Source organism: Oncorhynchus clarkii, chromosome 26, assembly GCF_045791955.1.
Source record: "Oncorhynchus clarkii lewisi isolate Uvic-CL-2024 chromosome 26, UVic_Ocla_1.0, whole genome shotgun sequence".
Classification (NCBI taxonomy): Eukaryota; Metazoa; Chordata; class Actinopteri; order Salmoniformes; family Salmonidae; genus Oncorhynchus; species Oncorhynchus clarkii.
In genome coordinates, this window is record NC_092172.1 from 32766535 (window position 1) to 32785498 (window position 18964).

At 44.1% G+C, this 18964-nt stretch overlaps 3 protein-coding genes across 3 annotated transcripts; 1 reads left to right on the forward strand and 2 right to left on the reverse strand.

Moving 5' to 3' along the window:
* The first annotated feature begins 192 nt into the window (after window positions 1-192).
* LOC139385114 (huntingtin-interacting protein K-like) lies at window positions 193-1565 on the forward strand. Its single transcript, XM_071130180.1, has 4 exons — window positions 193-375; window positions 771-826; window positions 916-967; window positions 1224-1565. Exons 1-4 carry the CDS (start codon window positions 214-216, stop codon window positions 1317-1319), a joined length of 366 nt encoding a protein of 121 aa, XP_070986281.1. The 5' UTR covers window positions 193-213; the 3' UTR covers window positions 1320-1565.
* LOC139385113 (microfibrillar-associated protein 1-like) lies at window positions 1555-5723 on the reverse strand. Its single transcript, XM_071130179.1, has 8 exons — window positions 5522-5723; window positions 4940-5156; window positions 4501-4645; window positions 4114-4307; window positions 3545-3814; window positions 2875-3034; window positions 2448-2537; window positions 1555-2056 (listed from the first exon to the last, which is right to left on the reverse strand). Exons 1-8 carry the CDS (start codon window positions 5601-5603, stop codon window positions 1877-1879), a joined length of 1338 nt encoding a protein of 445 aa, XP_070986280.1. The 5' UTR covers window positions 5604-5723; the 3' UTR covers window positions 1555-1876.
* Window positions 5724-16862: 11139 nt separating this feature from the next.
* LOC139384862 (guanosine-3',5'-bis(diphosphate) 3'-pyrophosphohydrolase MESH1-like) lies at window positions 16863-18456 on the reverse strand. The gene is made up of 4 exons (XM_071129760.1): window positions 18261-18456; window positions 18080-18135; window positions 17388-17628; window positions 16863-17155 (listed from the first exon to the last, which is right to left on the reverse strand). Exons 1-4 carry the CDS (start codon window positions 18370-18372, stop codon window positions 17025-17027), a joined length of 540 nt encoding a protein of 179 aa, XP_070985861.1. The 5' UTR covers window positions 18373-18456; the 3' UTR covers window positions 16863-17024.
* Between the last annotated feature and the right edge of the window lie 508 nt (window positions 18457-18964).

Sequence of the window (18964 nt, forward strand, 5' to 3'; positions counted from 1 at the left end):
GGATCCTTGGGACGACCCTACCCTATAACCCCAACTCTTACATAACCCTAACCTTAACCTTTTTGTAACCTGCAATGAGGGTATGAACGTCCGAAGGACTTGGTTAGCACTCACACTAGAAACCATGTGACATCGGTGCTTCTTAATTTGCTTTCCGATAGTTTTGTAAACGGATACCCACTCTCTTTTCGTTCCGGCTCTACAGGAGCAAACATGGCGGCAGAGGGAGATGTGGATTTGGACCTGGAAGCTGAGGAGAACTGCACTGGAAAACCAGCAGAAAAGCCTCGGAAACATGATAGTGGGGCTGCCGATTTGGAGAGAGTCACCGATTATGCCGAGGAGAAGGAAATATCGAGCTCCGATCTTGAAACGGTGAGGCTGGGCCAAGCACGCGGGGCGACGATGGGTGCCCACGTTAGCATGAAGGCTAGCTAGCGTATGCTAACAACGGGCCTAACCGGCGTACAGTGAAGAATGAAAACATATTTGCACAAACCATGTGTTGTGAAAATGTTACCGTAATCAACATACAAACGCGTCATTTCACGTTGGCACGTGCTGTTTAACCAAGTCAGCCCTGAACAGAACAGGAAAGGGTAGAGCTTCTGTCTATTCAGCAAGCGTTAGCCTATGACTGCTTGTATGTTTTTCTGCCTTGCGTAATTTACTCTTCCAACCTGTTTTGGGAGTTCTAGTTACTGACTCGTCAGTGCTGTCATACCAATATGATCCCTTTGACTATTTGATGTCTGCATGTCCTGTTTCAGGCTATGTCAGTGATTGGAGACAGGAGATCAAGAGAACAGAAAGCTAAACAAGATAGGTGAGTCACTTTGTCAGATTTTCATTCAACAATCATTGATCTGGAAATGAATGAGTACACTAATGACTTGAATGGGGTTATGATTTCAGGGAAAAGGAACTGGCTAAAGTCACTATCAAGAAAGAGGATGTAGAACTCATTGTAAGTATCCCCCCAGACATGTTTCTTGTTTAAGTGTCAGGGTCACAACTATCATCTAAAGTTAGTCTTTTGCATCACAAAAGCATTAAATCAAATTAGTCCTCTGGAACTCTAGTCATCCATATTCTACTAGGGGGTGTTATTAGAAACTCTGCTTCAGAGATGCATTCATAGACCGGGACCGTCTGAAGTGTTCTATCAATACAACTACCCATTCTGATTATTCTAATGTCCTGCCTTAACTGTCTTTCCACAGATGGGTGAGATGGAGATCTCCCGGGGAGTGGCAGAGCGCAGTCTGAGAGAACACATGGGCAATGTGGTAGAGGCTCTGATTGACCTGTCAAACTGACCAGGAGAAACTGACCCTAGAGCAACTTTATGCAGCAGCATTGGACACTGGACTGCTTCCTAGCCTGACCGTATTCATTGACTCCATTCCATAGCTCAAATCAGATATTTTGTCAACTGAAATAAAACATTGGCATTTCTCTTTATATATATTCAACAATACTTCAAAATGGATTACTTTTGCAAGCACCTGTTTTTGATTTATAATAAATGTGGAATGAAATAAAACCAATGGATGAAAATGTTATGTTTTAATCACGTACACTTTATATCCAAGTTAGAAGAAATTAACAGATGTCAGATCAATGGCGATAAAACAAAATAGCTACACAACTTTGAAAATGTACAAAATTACATCAATATGAAGCATCCACCACACATTATCAGGGCATAGCCCTAAACCCAGGGCCTTGCTCAAAGGGTTGGTGCATTCAAGATATTGCAGGTAAATGTATGGCCATAGAATATACTTCAGTGAAGTGTAGTTCATTTCCATCTGCAACATTTCATCCCAATGAACACACCCCAAGTGTGTCTCTCTTCCCCCTCAACTTAGATTCAGGTCTTCCTCTTTTGCACTGTTGGTCGGTCAAACACATCTCTCACTCCTGCAGCCTTCTGCTTAAAGAACTTGCTGTTCTGAGCGCTCTCCTGAGCCCAGGCTGAGTCAAACGATGTGGTGTCCTGATCCACCAGGTGGGTGTACTTAGTGCGTCCGGAGCGACCAAAGTTCTTGACCTGGAATTAAATGAGGGGGTTGTTAAAGATGAACTATCTGTGGACGTTTATTTGCCAATTGTTGACATCACATTTTGGATTGATTGTTGGCTGTATGGCTCATATAATTGTATAATTTGTTATGAAACCACACACATCCTTATTTTGAGGTAATGTCTGGATAATATCTGTCCATTTAGGAGAACATTGTCTCAAGAGCAGCTCCAGAACAAAACATTCTGTATAGCCACTATAAATGAAAGACATTAATTTACACAGGGGTTGCCAATACACTGGGTTCAAAAACAGTATGAATTTTCTGTTTACATCGATAGTGTACATTTATAATAAATAAACATAGGGGGAATACATGTGCTACAAAAGTATGATGTTTGAAAGAAGTCCAGCTGACCTGCATGACTTTGGGGAGGATGGTTTTGTTGAAGTGGTCCTCCAGAGTGGGGGCACTGAAGTCTCTCTTGAACACATTCTCCTCTTCGTCCTGGAAACAGATCACATTCAGCCAACATCAAAGACAAGACGAGCTAGTCGGACAAAATACGTTTACCAAGTTTCAATTATATGAATGAAGGATCATACATATTTTATATACCTGAATCACATCTCTGAATATTCTACAACAGTGCACACACTGCTTTTAAGAATCACTCATACAACAATCTAACACATGTAGTGGCTAACAAACATGGGATAGTTCACTCCTATACTTACACTTTCTCCTACAATTCTAACAATCAATCATCAGCAACATCTGGTGGTGTGTTTCTTATAAGAATGCACTGTACGGAGTTCTCTGAACCCCCGTGTCTACAACTCACCATGAAGAAGGCTCCTCTGTGGTAGTACTTCTGGAGGAACTTATATTTGCCCTTAGAGGCCTTGTTTGTGATCTGTTTGCCATTATTCCGCAGCTCGGCCCTGCGCTCCTCCTCGGTGAGGCTGTGGAACCTCTCAATCTCAGACTTCTCTTTCTCCATTCTGGAAAATCCGACAAGGCAAGTGGGTTACATGGACAGCAAAGACCTGTGTCAACATAATTAACTCTGGACCAGTAATTATTAACATGGGTATAAACACTTCAAGTGTACAGATCATTCATACAGATAATCATACAGATAATCATACAGATAATCAAATAATATAAAAACAAAGACGTTAGCCTTTTTTACTTTGAGAGGGAACAACACCAGCTTTCAATGGTTAAGTGAATCAACGCCCTATGTGAAGTATTTCTGATGTCTACTTCCATTGTCATTCAAGACTGTCTTAATATGTTCCGCTCTTATGCATTTGCCTGTAAATTGTTTTGAATGGTTTAAAGTGCTGCACAATTAAATGTACCACCGTGGAGCACTTTAGGGCACACTGTAGCAAAATGTTTCAAAGATGAAAACGAGTGTTTCAAGATAGTACTTGACCGTTTCAGATCTATATTCATTTTGTGCCTAGTGAACACCATGGTTCATGTTTAAGTCTGACTGTACTCACGCTTCACGGGCCTCCCGGTCCCTCTTGATGCGCTTGAGCTCCCGGACCTTCCACGCCTCGTACTCCTCCTCCTCATTCTCCCCGTCCGTGTCCAGGGAGTCGAGAGCAGCCAGAGTGCGGCGGTTTTCCTCAAACTCCTTCTTGGCCTCCTCCTCCACGATCTTCAGGGTGTAGCGCCGCCGCTCCTCCACCTGCTTCTTGGCCTCCGCCTCCAGCTCCCGCTGTTTGAGCTCGTCCGCCTCGCGCTCCGCCACTGTTACTCGGTCCTTCCTGAGGAGATACACATCAAAATCTAATTTTCTCACTAACAGGACAGCAGGTATACACAAACTGATGCATGCAGTAGAAAACAGCACAGCTGGTAACAGTTTTGTACTGGGTTTTAAATTAAAATTGTTTCTCGTATAAGCCTAACGTCAATCAGTCAATTTGGCCGTTTTGAATTGTCTAATCCCAAGCCCACGATCAAAGTTTTCCTTAGAAAAATAAAGTTATTACATTCGATGAAATAAATTATATTAAGCCCTGATAATGGTTCAGGAGTGAGCTTGGATGGCAGGACTCCTTACTTGCGGATGAAGACTGGTTTTAGCCGCGGCTCAGCCTCATCTTCACTGTCCGTGTACTCCTCGTACTCTGACTCCGACTCCTCCTTCTCCGCGCCCGAATTCCCTTCTTCCTCCACCTCCATGATCTCCGGCATGTCCTCGTTCTTCCGCTCCTGCGCTCGCTGGCGCATCATCGCTCGCCGCCTCTCGATTTCCTACACACAAAACAAAGTCAATGTGTTACGTAAAGGGTATCTTGTATACCATTCCATATCACACACCTGGGACCGTATTCACAAAGCATCTCAGAGTAGGAGTGCTGTTCTAAGATCTGTTTTGTCTTTAAAATCTTAATGAATAAAAGGGGTGCCTGATCCAGCTTTCCAAGAAGATCCTTGTGCCACTCACCTCATCGTCCACTTCTTCCTCTTCCTCCTCCTCTTCGTCACTGCTCTCTTCAGGTGCTCTCTCTGGGTGCCAGGTTCCCTCGTCGGAGTCTTCACTGCTCTCTTCAACCACCTCCGGCTCTGCGATCTGTCTGTGTCTTGCCAACCTGAGAGAGAGAGAAACATTTACAATCATCACAGCACTCAACATCCAATAGGGCTAATAGTTAGGCCTAAATGGTTTAGAGATCAAAGCCCAATAAAAATCAGTCAGTCATTCATAGTATTCAAATTCCTGATAACCCACAATATGTGCAGAAAGGTTTTAACAACCCTTCACCCAACTATGGGTGTCTACTGACAAATACAGTTCAGCTCAATGAAGATGGGACTGGGAGCTATCACAACCAACACAGGATCCCACTGGTTTTACAAGATGGATCAATGAGAATTATCTTCACCTCTCCTCCGCATCCTCAGAGACGCGGTTTAGCAGACGCTTGAGACGGGGGTCAGACACCACCTCTTCCTCCATTTCCATCTCAGGCTCGGCATCCTTAGCCTTTTTTATAAACTGGAAGTCCTCCTCCTCCTCGTCAGAGGAGTCCATGGGAGCATAGTCGGGACGTTTACCCGACACATAGCGCTTCACCTTCACCTTCTCCATCGAAATCTCACCTGGGGACGAAAGTAGGCGAGCACACTTGGTTACCATGAACGGTCCATTATCATAGATGGCTCTACTTACTCTGTTACATTTAGTGAGGTTAAGTTGTATATACTGTCGTTTTGGTTTTGTGATGGATTGAAACATGAGTAAGGGCATGAATTGTGATTTTTATATCTACTGTAGACGCAGACAAAAAGTTTGTCCGTACAATTAAGAAAATGCAGCATGCAATTATATCGTGATATTAACTAGCAAAGTTATACAAAGTTGTGTACTTGGATGGCTAGATAGCTATCTATTGCTACCATGACATCGGCTACCACCTAGTCCAGGATAGCTTGCCTTAGCTAACGTTAGCTACAGGGAAACTCACCTTTCTCATTTCGAATCGGCACAGCACCAGCCGTGGACTGGATCGGCGGTTGCTTCATGTTGAGGGCGTCCCGTCCAGACATGATTGCCCGATCAACAATATCAATATATTAACAAAAATTAAATCGACTTCTAGGTAGCAAAACAAACCCGTCGTTTATTTTCTCGACCACCACAGGAAATACTCTAACATTACCGGAAATCATTCTTCTTCGTTGGGATTGGGTTGGCGGATCGGATCGCATCCTTTTAAGGAGCATACACTGCCACCTACATTACTGGAGTGTGAGGCCAGTCACGGCCTACCTATATTATATTAAATTATATTCATTATTCATGTTCCTCTAAGAAAGTGAAATAGAGCCCTAGACACCACTTTCCTCCGTCCACTACAGCAACCCAGCCAGCCTGTAACCCTTTTACACAATCTCTCCCTATCTACGTCATACAGTCCACAAAATATCAACACCTGCACCACCGTTTCCTCCACTAAACACTCATCACACATACCTGTTTCTTGTCTCTCTATCATCCACAACGTGGCATTAAAACTCCAACTGTAGTCTACTCCACACAACTTCCTCTGTCCTACATCCCATACTCCCCACATCTTCCTTTCCTGACTGGTGCATGCTGTAATTGCCTCCCCTTACTACTAGCATCACACTCCCTTTGCCAAAGATCAAGCCATTTTGCCCAGATCAAGGACTTGACTTCCCTGCAGCCCAGCGGGACCTGAATATCTACCCCCTTTCTCATCACAGCACTATTAGCCACCACATCTGCCTTCTCATTACCCCTCCACACCCACATGGGTAGGAACCCAGCAAAAGCTTACCACCATTCCCATCCTCTCCAATTCAATAACAGCACCATCATCGCCACAAACAAGCCTCCCCTATCCGACCTGCCCATCTTCACACTACTCAAACTGCAGGCAAGTCAGAGCAGATCACCACGGAGTGGTTTCACCTCCTCCACCGATCTTAAACCTATAATCATGGCCATCAACTCGGCCGCATACACTGACACATAATCAGTTAACCGCTAACATACTCTAACATTGAAATCTGGGATATACACCACTGCCCCCACCCTACCACTGACTGGATCATTTTAACCATCTGTAGATATCCTTAAAAACAAATAAAACCGATTATCTATATACAGTGCATTGCGAAAGTATTCGGCCCCCTTGAACTTTGCGACCTTTTGCCACATTTCAGGCTTCAAACATAAAGATATAAAACTGTATTTTTTTGTGAAGAATCAACAAGTGGGACACAATCATGAAGTGGAACGACATTTATTGGATATTTCAAACTTTTTTAACAAATCAAAAACTGAAAAATTGGGCGTGCAAAATTATTCAGCCCCTTTACTTTCAGTGCAGCAAACTCTCTCCAGAAGTTCAGTGAGGATCTCTGAATGATCCAATGTTGACCTAAATGACTAATGATGATAAATACAATCCACCTGTGTGTAATCAAGTCTCCGTATAAATGCACCTGCACTGTGATAGTCTCAGAGGTCCGTTAAAAGCGCAGAGAGCATCATGAAGAACAAGGAACACACCAGGCAGGTCCGAGATACTGTTGTGAAGAAGTTTAAAGCCGGATTTGGATACAAAAAGATTTCCCAAGCTTTAAACATCCCAAGGAGCACTGTGCAAGCGATAATATTGAAATGGAAGGAGTATCAGACCACTGCAAATCTACCAAGACCTGGCCGTCCCTCTAAACTGTCAGCTCATACAAGGAGAAGACTGATCAGAGATGCAGCCAAGAGGCCCATGATCACTCTGGATGAACTGCAGAGATCTACAGCTGAGGTGGGAGACTCTGTCCATAGGACAACAATCAGTCGTATATTGCACAAATCTGGCCTTTATGGAAGAGTGGCAAGAAGAAAGCCATTTCTTAAAGATATCCATAAAAAGTGTTGTTTAAAGTTTGCCACAAGCCACCTGGGAGACACACCAAACATGTGGAAGAAGGTGCTCTGGTCAGATGAAACCAAAATTGAACTTTTTTGGCAACAATGCAAAACGTTATGTTTGGCGTAAAAGCAACACAGCTCATCACCCTGAACACTGTCAAACATGGTGGTGGCAGCATCATGGTTTGGGCCTGCTTTTCTTCAGCAGGTTAAAATTGATGGGAAGATGGATGGAGCCAAATACAGGACCATTCTGGAAGAACCTGATGGAGTCTGCAAAAGACCTGAGACTGGGACGGAGATTTGTCTTACAACAAGACAATGATCCAAAACATAAAGCAAAATCTACAATGGAATGGTTCAAAAATAAACATATCCAGGTGTTAGAATGGCCAAGTCAAAGTCCAGACCTGAATCCAATCGAGAATCTGTGGAAAGAACTGAAAACTGCTGTTCACAAATGCTCTCCATCCAACCTCACTGAGCTCGAGCTGTTTTGCAAGGAGGAATGGGAAAACATTTCAGTCTCTCGATGTGCAAAACTGATAGAGACATACCCCAAGCGACTTACAGTTGTAATCGCAGCAAAAGGTGGCGCTACAAAGTATTAACTTAAGGGGGCTGAATAATTTTGCACGCCCAATTTTTCAGTTTTTGATTTGTTAAAAAAGTTTGAAATATCCAATAAATGTCGTTCCACTTCATGATTGTGTCCCACTTGTTGTTGATTCTTCACAAAAAAATACAGTTTTATATCTTTATGTTTGAAGCCTGAAATGTGGCAAAAGGTCGCAAAGTTCAAGGGGGCCGAATACTTTCGCAAGGCACTGTACATTGTCTATCTGACCCCCAATCATATCCTGCCACTTCCCTCATGAGGATCAGCACCTTTCTTCACTTAATTTCAATATGCTTAACATGTCTCTTCCACGAAAGCCTCTCATCAAACCACATACCTAAATACTTAAACTCAGACACCCTACCTATACCCTGACTATAAAGCAGGACTTGGCCACAGACATCCTAAACCCCCATGTTAGAGACCAATCTTCCAAAACTCCCACAGCTTCTTGCATCTTCCTCATCACATATTTCACATTCCCACCTCCTTAAATATGTAATCTATCATCAGGATGACTGGAAATACTTTTCTACCTATGGAACATTTATGGTTACAATGGTTCCTTCTTCTTCTATGATATATTGACTTTGGCACAATTTAGTGTACATCTCACCACCTACTGTGTGGGATGGAAACAGGATTCCCAAAAAACAAAACAAACAACCAAACTACACCAAAAACATTATATATACAGTACCAGTCAAAAGTTCGAACACACTTACTCATTCAAGGGTTTTTCTTTATTTTTTCTATTTTCTACATTGAAGAATATTAGAGAAGACATCAAAACTATGAAATAACACATATGGAATCATCTAGTAACCAAAAAGGTGTTAAACAAATCAATATATATGTTAGATTTTAGATTCTTCAAAGTAGCCACCCTTTGCCTTGATGACAGCTTTGCACATTCTTGGCATTCTCTCAATGACTTCCCTATTATTCTACAATACAGAAAATAGTCAAAATAAAGAAAAACCCTTGAATGAGTAGGTGTGTCCAAACTTTAGTATATACAGTACTAGTCAAAACTAAATCAAACAACTTTTCTGTAAAAAAACAACACAGATCTGAGCCCCTCATAGGCTCAAGATGAGCCTGGAAGGGCGGGCCGTCTTCTGGCGCCAGTACGGCCTTGCAAGTATTCAGATGTAAAATCCTTAAATCACAAACACTTTTCTTCCACTGCCACAATAATGTCCAGTTTCTTTGACTTCTTTGAGACTTCAGCCATACAGTGGCAATGAATCCTTAAATCACAAACACTTTTCTTCCACTGCCACAATAATGTCCAGTTTCTTTGACTTCTTTGAGACTTCAGCCATACAGTTTATAACTGTGGCAATGAATTCCACAAAATCCACGTTTTTAACACACAGTTTGACTGACAACAAACATTTCCTACAGGCTGTGGTGCGCCCACTACCATCTCTTCAACTATTTTAATCTCCTCCACATAGGAGATTTGATTGACCGCTCTAACTTTTGCCATCTCAATCTCCTTCACCCTTACATGGCACTCCAGGAACTCGGGATCATGATCCCCACCCACAGCCGTATATATCCCCCCCCAAGCAGACACATCGATGGCTCTGAATGAACTTTATTTGACTCTTTGCAAACTGGAAACCATTTATCCGGAGGCTGCATTCATTGTAGCTGGGGATTTTAACAAGGCTAATCTGAAAACAAGACTCCCTAAATTTTATCAGCATATCGATTGCGCAACCAGGGGTGGAAAGACCTTGGATCATTGTTACTCTAACTTCCGCGACGCATATAAGGCCCTGCCCCGCCCCCCTTTCGGAAAAGCTGACCACGACTCCATTTTGTTGATCCCTGCCTACAGATAGAAACTAAAACAAGAGGCTCCCACGCTGAGGTCCGTCCAACGCTGGTCCGACCAAGCTGACTCCACACTCCAAGACTGCTTCCACCACGTGGACTGGGACATGTTTCGTATTGCGTCAGACAACAACATTGACGAATACGCTGATTTGGTGTGCGAGTTCATTAGAACGTGCGTTGAAGATGTCGTTCCCATAGCAACGATTAAAACATTCCCTAACCAGAAACCGTGGATTGATGGCAGCATTCGCGTAAAACTGAAAGCGCGAACCACTGCTTTTAATCAGGGCAAGGTGTCTGGTAACATGACCGAATACAAACAGTGCAGCTATTCCCTCCGCAAGGCTATCAAACAAGCTAAGCGTCAGTACAGAGACAAAGTAGAATCTCAATTCAACGGCTCAGACACAAGAGGCATGTGGCAGGGTCTACAGTCAATCACGGACTACAGGAAGAAATCCAGCCCAGTCACGGACCAGGATGTCCTGCTCCCAGGCAGACTAAATAACTTTTTTGCCCGCTTTGAGGACAATACAGTGCCACTGACACAACGAAAACATGCGGTCTCTCCTTCACTGCAGCCGAGGTGAGTAAGACATTTAAATGTGTTAACCCTCGCAAGGCTGCAGGCCCAGACGGCATCCCCAGCCGCGCCCTCAGAGCATGCGCAGACCAGCTGGCCGGTGTGTTTACGGACATATTCAATCAATCCCTATACCAGTCTGCTGTTCCCACATGCTTCAAGAGGGCCACCATTGTTCCTGTTCCCAAGAAAGCTAAGGTAACTGAGCTAAACGACTACCGCCCCGTAGCACTCACTTCCGTCATCATGAAGTGCTTTGAGAGACTAGTCAAGGACCATATCACCTCCACCCTACCTGACACCCTAGACCCACTCCAATTTGCTTACCGCCCAAATAGGTCCACAGACGATGCAATCTCAACCACAATGCACACCGCCCTAACCCATCTGGACAAGAGGAATACCTATGTGAGAATGCTGTTCATTGACTACAGCTCGGCATTCAACACCATAGTACCCTCCAAGCTCGTCATCAAGCTCGAGACCCTGGGTCTCGACCCCGCCCTGTGCAACTGGGTACTGGACTTCCTGACGGGCCGCCCCCAGGTGGTGAGGGTAGGCAACAACATCTCCTCCCCGCTGATCCTCAACACTGGGGCCCCACAAGGGTGCGTTCTGAGCCCTCTCCTGTACTCCCTGTTCACCCACGACTGCGTGGCCACGCACGCCTCCAACTCAATCATCAAGTTTGCGGACGACACAACAGTGGTAGGCTTGATTACCAACAACGACGAGACGGCCTACAGGGAGAAGGTGAGGGCCCTCGGAGTGTGGTGTCAGGAAAATAACCTCACACTCAACGTCAACAAAACTAAGGAGATGATTGTGGACTTCAGGAAACAGCAGAGGGAACACCCCCCTATCCACATCGATGGAACAGTAGTGGAGAGGGTAGCAAGTTTTAAGTTCCTCGGCATACACATCACAGACAAACTGAATTGGTCCACTCACACAGACAGCATTGTGAAGAAGGCGCAGCAGCGCCTCTTCAACCTCAGGAAGCTGAAGAAATTTGGCTTGTCACCAAAAGCACTCACAAACTTCTACAGATGCACAATCGAGAGCATCCTGGCGGGCTGTAACACCGCCTGGTACGGCAACTGCTCCGCCCTCAACCGTAAGGCTCTCCAGAGGGTAGTGAGGTCTGCACAACGCATCACCGGGGGCAAACTACCTGCCCTCCAGGACACCTACACCACCCGATGTCACAGGAAGGCCATAAAGATCATCAAGGACATCAACCACCCGAGCCACTGCCTGTTCACCCCGCTATCATCCAGAAGGCGAGGTCAGTACAGGTGCATCAAAGCTGGGACCAAGAGACTGAAAAACAGCTTCTATCTCAAGGACATCAGACTGTTAAACAGCCACCACTAACATTGAGTGGCTGCTGCCAACACACTGACACTGACTCAACTCCAGCCACTTTAATAATGGGAATTGATGGGAAATGATGTAAATATATCACTAGCCACTTTAAACAATGCTACCTTATATAATGTTACTTACCCTACATTATTCATCTCATATGCATACGTATATACTGTACTCTATATCATCGACTGTATCCTTATGTAATACATGTATCACTAGCCACTTTAACTATGCCACTTTGTTTACATACTCATCTCATATGTATATACTGTACTCGATACCATCTACTGTATCTTGCCTATGCTGCTCTGTACCATCACTCATTCATATATCCTTATGTACATATTCTTTATCCCCTTACACTGTGTACAAGACAGTAGTTTTGGAATTGTTAGTTAGATTACTTGTTGGTTATTACTGCATTGTCGGAACTAGAAGCACAAGCATTTCGCTACACTCGCATTAACATCTGCTAACCATGTGTATGTGACAAGTAAAATTTGATTTGATTTGATTTGAATTCCCCACCGTCGTCCTTCTACACACCGTTCTTCAGTATACTCCGTGCATCTGTACACACATGAAACATGAAGGAGTTTGGGGATGAAAGCTCTTACAGAATATCTGACATAACCAAGCTTCACATGCGTAGGTACTGTAGGTTATTCAGAAATACAATGAATCAAAATAAGACCACTCCTGGTCACTCTGATAGACTCCACTTTTCCCAGAGCATACTTCACCATTTTCAACACGTCAAACAGGTCTCCCACATCTGCATCCTTACTCAACATACGCATCCCAAACAGAAACTATTAATTATCGCTCATACATGTATCCTCCACTCCAATTGTAAAAATGCAGCAAGCGGGAGCCCGTCTGAGCGGTCGGCTGTGAATGCCCTTACCCACTAGAACTTAATGCTGATAAAATTGGTTCTGATTTGCTACAAGCTGTCTGGCAAAAACAGCATGGATGCTTCTCAGTCCAGGAGGTTTATTCATCTTCATTACTACCACATACAGTTGAAGTCGGAAGTTTATATGCACTTATGTTGGAGTCATTAAAACTCGTTTTTCAACCACTTCACAACAGCATCATGTTGTGGGGGTGCTTTGCTGCAGGAGGGACTGGTGTACTTCACAAAATAGATGAAATCATGAGGATGGAAAATTATGTGGATATACTGAAGCAACATCTCAAGACATCAGTCAGGAAGTTAAAGCTTGGTCGCAAATGGGTCTTCCAAATGGACAATGACCCCAAGCACACTTCCAAAGTTGTGGCAAAATGGCTTAAGGACAACAAAGTCAAGGTAATGGAGTGGCCATCACAAAGCCCTGACATCAATCCTATCGAAAATTTGTGGACAGAACGGAAAAAGCGTGTGTGAGCAAGGAGGCCTTACAAACCTGACTCAGTTACACCAGCTCTGTCAGGAGGAATGGGCCAAAATTCACCTAACTTATTGTGGGAAGCTTGTGGATTTGACCCAAATTAAACTATTTAAAGGCAATGCTACCAAACACTAATTGAGTGTATGTAAACTTCTGACCCACTGAGAATGTGATGAAAGAAATAAAAGCTGAAATAAATAATTCTCTCCACTATTATTCTGACATTTCACATTCTTAAAATAAAGTGGTGATCCTAACTGACCTAAGTCAGGGAATTTTTACTAGGATTAAATGTCAGGAATTGTGAAAAACTGAGTTTAAATGTGTTTGGCTAAGGTGTATATAAACTTCCGACTTCAACTGTATACTTTTAACACACACACTCTTCAGTTACTTAGGAATCTACTGATGTTTTCCTTTGTTGCACTCACAATGTTCTTAAGAGTAAACTGTAAACTTAGTCACCATCCAAAATTGTCTTCTTCTTGTCTTCTTCTTGCGAAGTCGACCAAACCCTAAGCTAGAATGGGCAGGTGCAGTGTCCACATGTGTGTCCAAGCCAACTGATTGGCCAAAAACCAAAGGGCTGTGATTGACAGCTGAGATATCCACCCTTTTTGTTCTACTTTTCGACACTACTGTTGTCCATTCAGGACATTCATCTTCATCAACTTGGCTCAAGGCGCTGTTTGATTCAAGCATCCACTTTCGCCATCTCTCAATGGCCCACAATGGTTTTTACAGCCGCCCCTGGATTTCTTATGGAAATCCAAACAACTTGGAAAAGGTCGCAATGGGGGCTTAGTTCTTAAGCGCCTAGTCCTGTTTAGAAGGACAGTTAGGGCAAAGGGGCAGAGCAGTGAAGGGAAGCTTATTACTACTGTCACTTTAGAGGACCATGAGGGCCTGTAGGGTGCCGACAAGGGGATTATGGGCCGCCCAATAAAGAAGGTGCATGGAGACGCAGGGACAGTCCTGGGCTACCCCATGGAATACCACGGGTGTGGCGGAGGATCCTCTGACTCAGCTGTTGCAGGGCAGCTGGGGCCCATCTTTGAACGCTGAGTATGGTCTACTGCGGCGGAGGAATGTTGCACATCGGCCACAACTGTCGAGGATCATCAGGGATCTGGATGTAGGGGCCGGCTGGGCCCCAGAGATAAGGTCAGGTGGTCTCCCACATCGGCAGGGCTTTGAGTTGTCCAAGGCAGGAGGCGAGCGGCCCCACAGAATTAGAGACAGCAATCCCCCCGGGTCAGGGAACAGTGGGTCCCCCAAGTCATGGGGCTGAACCTATCAGTGCAGGAAACTCAGGGTCTGACAGGGCAGTGGACTTTTAACCTACCCCTAAGACTGACAACTGCAAGCCAGTTATGGTGGGAGGCTGCAGAACTAGCTGAGCAGGAAACTTATAGCCTAGTGCTAGTTTAGGTGACTGGTTGCAGACTAAGGCTGGGGGCTGCGAACTGGCTAGAGGCAGGGACTGCACACCTAGTGGGGCAGAGAACCTATCGCCTGGCGGAGCAGTGGACTGAGGTCCAACTAGAGCTGGAGACAGCAAAACTAGAATGGCTGAAGGCTGGGAGCGCAGTGCTGATTATTTTGCACCTGAAAGGGAGAACGACTCTGAACCTGAGAGGGAGAAAAAGTCTGGATGGGACATGGAAACTGATTCTGGACCAGCCAGTGAAACTGACTCTGGACCTGCTATGGAAACTGACTCTGGACCTGCCATGGAAACTGACTCTGGAACTGAGAGGGAAAATAAAACTACTGAAGGCTAGGAGAGCAGTAGGGCTCAGGGCCAACTGGAAAGATTGGTACCTTTGAGCCTGGCGGGGAAGGAGCCTGATGTCCCACCTGGGCTAGGGACGGAGGTCCGACCAATGCTGGAGACAGCAGACCTAGTGCAGCCAGAGACTGAGGACCTAGTGCTAGGGACTGAGGGCAGACAAGGGCTGAGAACCCAGCACAGATAACTGGTGGCTTAGCAGGGCACGAGGCTCTAAGCCTGGTGGGCCAGGGTACGGCAGACTGAATATGTCTGGAGACAGCAAGCTAGTGCAGCAAACTCTGTGCCTAGTAGGCACTAAACCAGGCAGGCTAGGCAACTGTCTAACAGCTAAGGCAGGGGGCTGTGATCTGTGCAGGGCAGAAGACTGCAGACCTACAGATAGGCCAGCGACTGTGGGGCCTAGCTGGGTAGGATACCTAGGGCCTGGCAGAACAACAAACTTAGGGGCGACCAGTACAGGGAACTGTGGACCTAGAACAACAGAGGACTGGGGGACGAGCAGTATGATAGGAGTCTGGGAACCTAAGTCAGAACAGTGTGAACCTGCAACCAGGGCCAGAGACTGAAGGCCAGGTACAGATAGAAACTGAGAGCCTACCAAGGAGGCAGACTCCACCCAAAGTGGGGTACATATACCACCACTATTGTAACCATGTCTTTGTTGATTCAGCTGTTCAATCCTTTGAGAAGAATAAACTTGGTTCAAGCTTTCATAGTGTCCGTTGAGTTCTTACTCTGATAATTAGAATCTAACAGAAAAGGTAATATACAGTAGCCTGAAACATTCAGATGAAGGATAGGCCTACCTAGCTACAGATTGTACACCAGATAATGTAATATAACCAAAGATTTTTGATATCCATTACTGGGCATTACAGGTTTGCCTATACAAAACGTTGCCCTGGACTTTTCAACTAACTTGGTATTGGAGATATGATCTTTGTTCTCAATTCGGAAGAAATGTGAATCTTATCAAATGTTCCCTCGCCATTTTAGCTGCCAGACATCTTGTATTTCCCAACATCTTTGCAGGAACTAGTCATTTCTATGTGACGCAGCCACATATACAGAGGGGCAAAAAAGTATGTACCTATGATGAAAATTGCAGGCCTCTCTCATCTTTTTAAGTGGGAGAACTTGCACAATTGGTGGCTGACTAAATACTTTTTTGTCCCACTGTATAAGTAGATGACAGCACATCTCACAGTGTGACAAAAAAAAGACCTTCACATGCAAGAGGCATTTCTCACTCGATACAAAACGTGTATTTGACTCTTTCTGAGTATATTCTGGTTTTTGGAGAAGCACCTGCAACTGAACACAGACATTAAGGTACACATGTCTTCTCGAATCGAGAACAAAGAAAGTAGAAGCATGAACAGGTTAGTGGAAAAATAGCTTCCAACCCATTCTACTGGCAAAATGTATACAGGCTACTATGGAATAATTTACATATCACCATTTTAATGTATAGCTAATTGTATCCCTAACCCCCTACATTTATATACTTACAAAAATAAATCACACACACACACACACACACAAAAAAAAATAATCTATACAAAAATATATTTGAGTTCAGTGTGACATGACAGAGTAGTTACAGGTTCTGCATCACCATGAAATATTATAATTGAACAATGTTCACCATTACGAGTGCATAGCATTCCTTTAGTCAATACAGCTAGAACTCAAGGTGACATTGTTGGTTTTCCTATAGGAACACACAATGTATACAAATCACTGTACTTAAAATGAATAATCAAATCATCCATAAATAATAAATCCAAAGTAAGTGGGCCTTTTCCTTGTGAGAGCTAAGAGTATATAAAAGTATATTCCATGGAGAAGCTAACAAAGACAATTTGCTTAAAGTCTTACTCTTTACAAAAAGTGTGCATCAAGAGTTGCTCTGTTGTGCCACCCTGTATCAGAAGTAGAGAGGTGTCAAAGCTCAACCCCCCTTTGCTTGAAGAGCTCCTCTAGTTGTCTCTCCAGTGCTGGGTTGGTCCCCCTCAGTCCTCTCACTACCTGGGCTGCCCACACAAAGTACTCCTGAACACGCTCTGTCGACCAACCTGGCAACCACAATACAGAATAAATATAAGATATGGGTAAAGAGAGGGACAGTCAGACAACCAGAGGGAAGCAAGTGAAGACAAGCAACGAAACAGAGAGAGAGAGAGAGAGAGAACGAGAACGAGAAGTATCCTGATAGGGTATCAGTTTATTGTGTCTAGCCTACGACATTTGCCTAGTCAGTTGGTTGCATCAAGAGGCTGAAGACAGACAGACAGAGCGCACAATCACCTGTTGGCGTGCTGCGGTTGATGTCCCTCAGGTTGTATAGTTTGTCAGCCAGTTTGACCAGTTTGGCCTGGTGGCTGGCATGAGGTGCATACTCCACCTGCTTACGCTTTGTCTCCTCCTTGGACAGTGCTTTGTCGTCTGTCACTTCCTGGACGAGCCGCGCCACCGTTTGCCCAAAGACGATCTGTAGCTCTCCTATGCTGGTGTCAGTGTCCTCCACTGTGTCATGGAGCAAAGCTGCCTGAGGACAGTTGGAAAAGACACAAATATCAGTGAAATACCAGTCATTCCTGTTAACAAACTCTGGCTAACACAAACTCAATAAATGTTGAACGTTTTAATGAGCTTAACATTGCCCATTGACTGATGTATCATTACAAAGTAATAAACCCCACCTGATGATAAAATGTATCTTCAAACCTTAACCAAACAGCTAACACTTACCTGAAACATTTATTTTTAATTTTTATATATTGTAATGAAACAGCAGGGGGCAGGTCTCGAACCCTCGACCTTCGAGCCCGAGGTCCGGCGGCGCTATTGACTGTGCGGCAAAAGCATGCTCGTGCGCCAGGGTCGATTTCCGCACTTATAAACCAAGGGTCGTTACAATATGGACAATTTTGACTTTGTGGATGTGCGATTTTGTGGAAAGCAGCATTTTGAGTCTGTCTGAAACACAAAACACTTACTTGCAAAACTTCAATGTCTGTGATCCCACCTTCATGGCTTAGGATCCTTGCCACTCCTGCAAAATGATAAACACAGCAAATGTAAATGCAGATATTCACACAATGAAGTCCGAGTAGAGAGATAGTTATTGCTAAGGACCTATCTAGCTGGATAGCCGTTAGATCGTTGTCATAACTGTACCTATTGGGTGGGTGATATATGGTGTTTGTTCAGCATCTTTACGTCGTTGATTGCGGTGCTTTTCAGCAGCGAAGTTAACCGTCTCCAACAAAATGACAGAATCTGAACTCATGCTGTAAAAGTAGTTATTGACACACAATACAGACAGTATATTAACGTTTGATCACAATTTATCAAATTGGCACATCTCAGTGATGTCAGCGTCGCTGCCTTCTCTTTAAGGGCGCGTTCCTCCAGGGAGAGGCTATACGGACACGCCTGTTGCCCAAAATGATGACGTAAATCGCCAGCCTGGTCTCATACACTAGACGTAACATAGTAATAGTAAATCTGGTACGCCATACTAGTATGATACGTTATGATTTGTATGACTACATAAGATAGACGGTTAATGTTAGCTAGCAGGTCAACAGAGGCCAAGGCTAGGGCCCTACTAAATCTGCAATATGGAGAATTTAATATTTTACTTTCAGTTTTGTACACCAGCTTCAAACAGCTGAAAATACAACATTTGTGGTTATGGAAAATATAGCGGTTTAGGTGGCACAATGACTCTCTACAATCTACTTGCTTGTTTTGTAAACTGAAATTAGGTGAACTATTAGAATGTTAGCAACCATGAAATGGAGGAGCATTTCTGCATAGTGCATCTTTAAGTATCAAAAGTAAAATTATAAATTATTTCATATTCCTTACATTAAGCA

Bases quoted from the DNA above. Each gene is read 5' to 3' on its own strand.
- LOC139385114 (XM_071130180.1), top strand. From the start codon at position 214: ATGGCGGCAGAGGGAGATGTGGATTTGGACCTGGAAGCTGAGGAGAAC. The intron at 827-915 runs GTGAGTCACTTT...TTATGATTTCAG, and splicing joins CAGAAAGCTAAACAAGATAG to GGAAAAGGAACTGGCTAAAG. The intron at 968-1,223 runs GTAAGTATCCCC...GTCTTTCCACAG, and splicing joins AAGAGGATGTAGAACTCATT to ATGGGTGAGATGGAGATCTC.
- LOC139385113 (XM_071130179.1), bottom strand. From the start codon at position 5,603: ATGTCTGGACGGGACGCCCTCAACATGAAGCAACCGCCGATCCAGTCC. The intron at 4,646-4,939 runs GTGAAGATAATT...TCTCTCTCTCAG, and splicing joins TCTGAGGATGCGGAGGAGAG to GTTGGCAAGACACAGACAGA. The intron at 3,815-4,113 runs GTAAGGAGTCCT...GTATCTCCTCAG, and splicing joins AAACCAGTCTTCATCCGCAA to GAAGGACCGAGTAACAGTGG.
- LOC139384862 (XM_071129760.1), bottom strand. From the start codon at position 18,372: ATGAGTTCAGATTCTGTCATTTTGTTGGAGACGGTTAACTTCGCTGCT. The intron at 17,629-18,079 runs GTAAGTGTTTTG...AACTGTCCTCAG, and splicing joins CAGACATTGAAGTTTTGCAA to GCAGCTTTGCTCCATGACAC. The intron at 17,156-17,387 runs GTGATTGTGCGC...TGTGGTTGCCAG, and splicing joins CAACCGCAGCACGCCAACAG to GTTGGTCGACAGAGCGTGTT.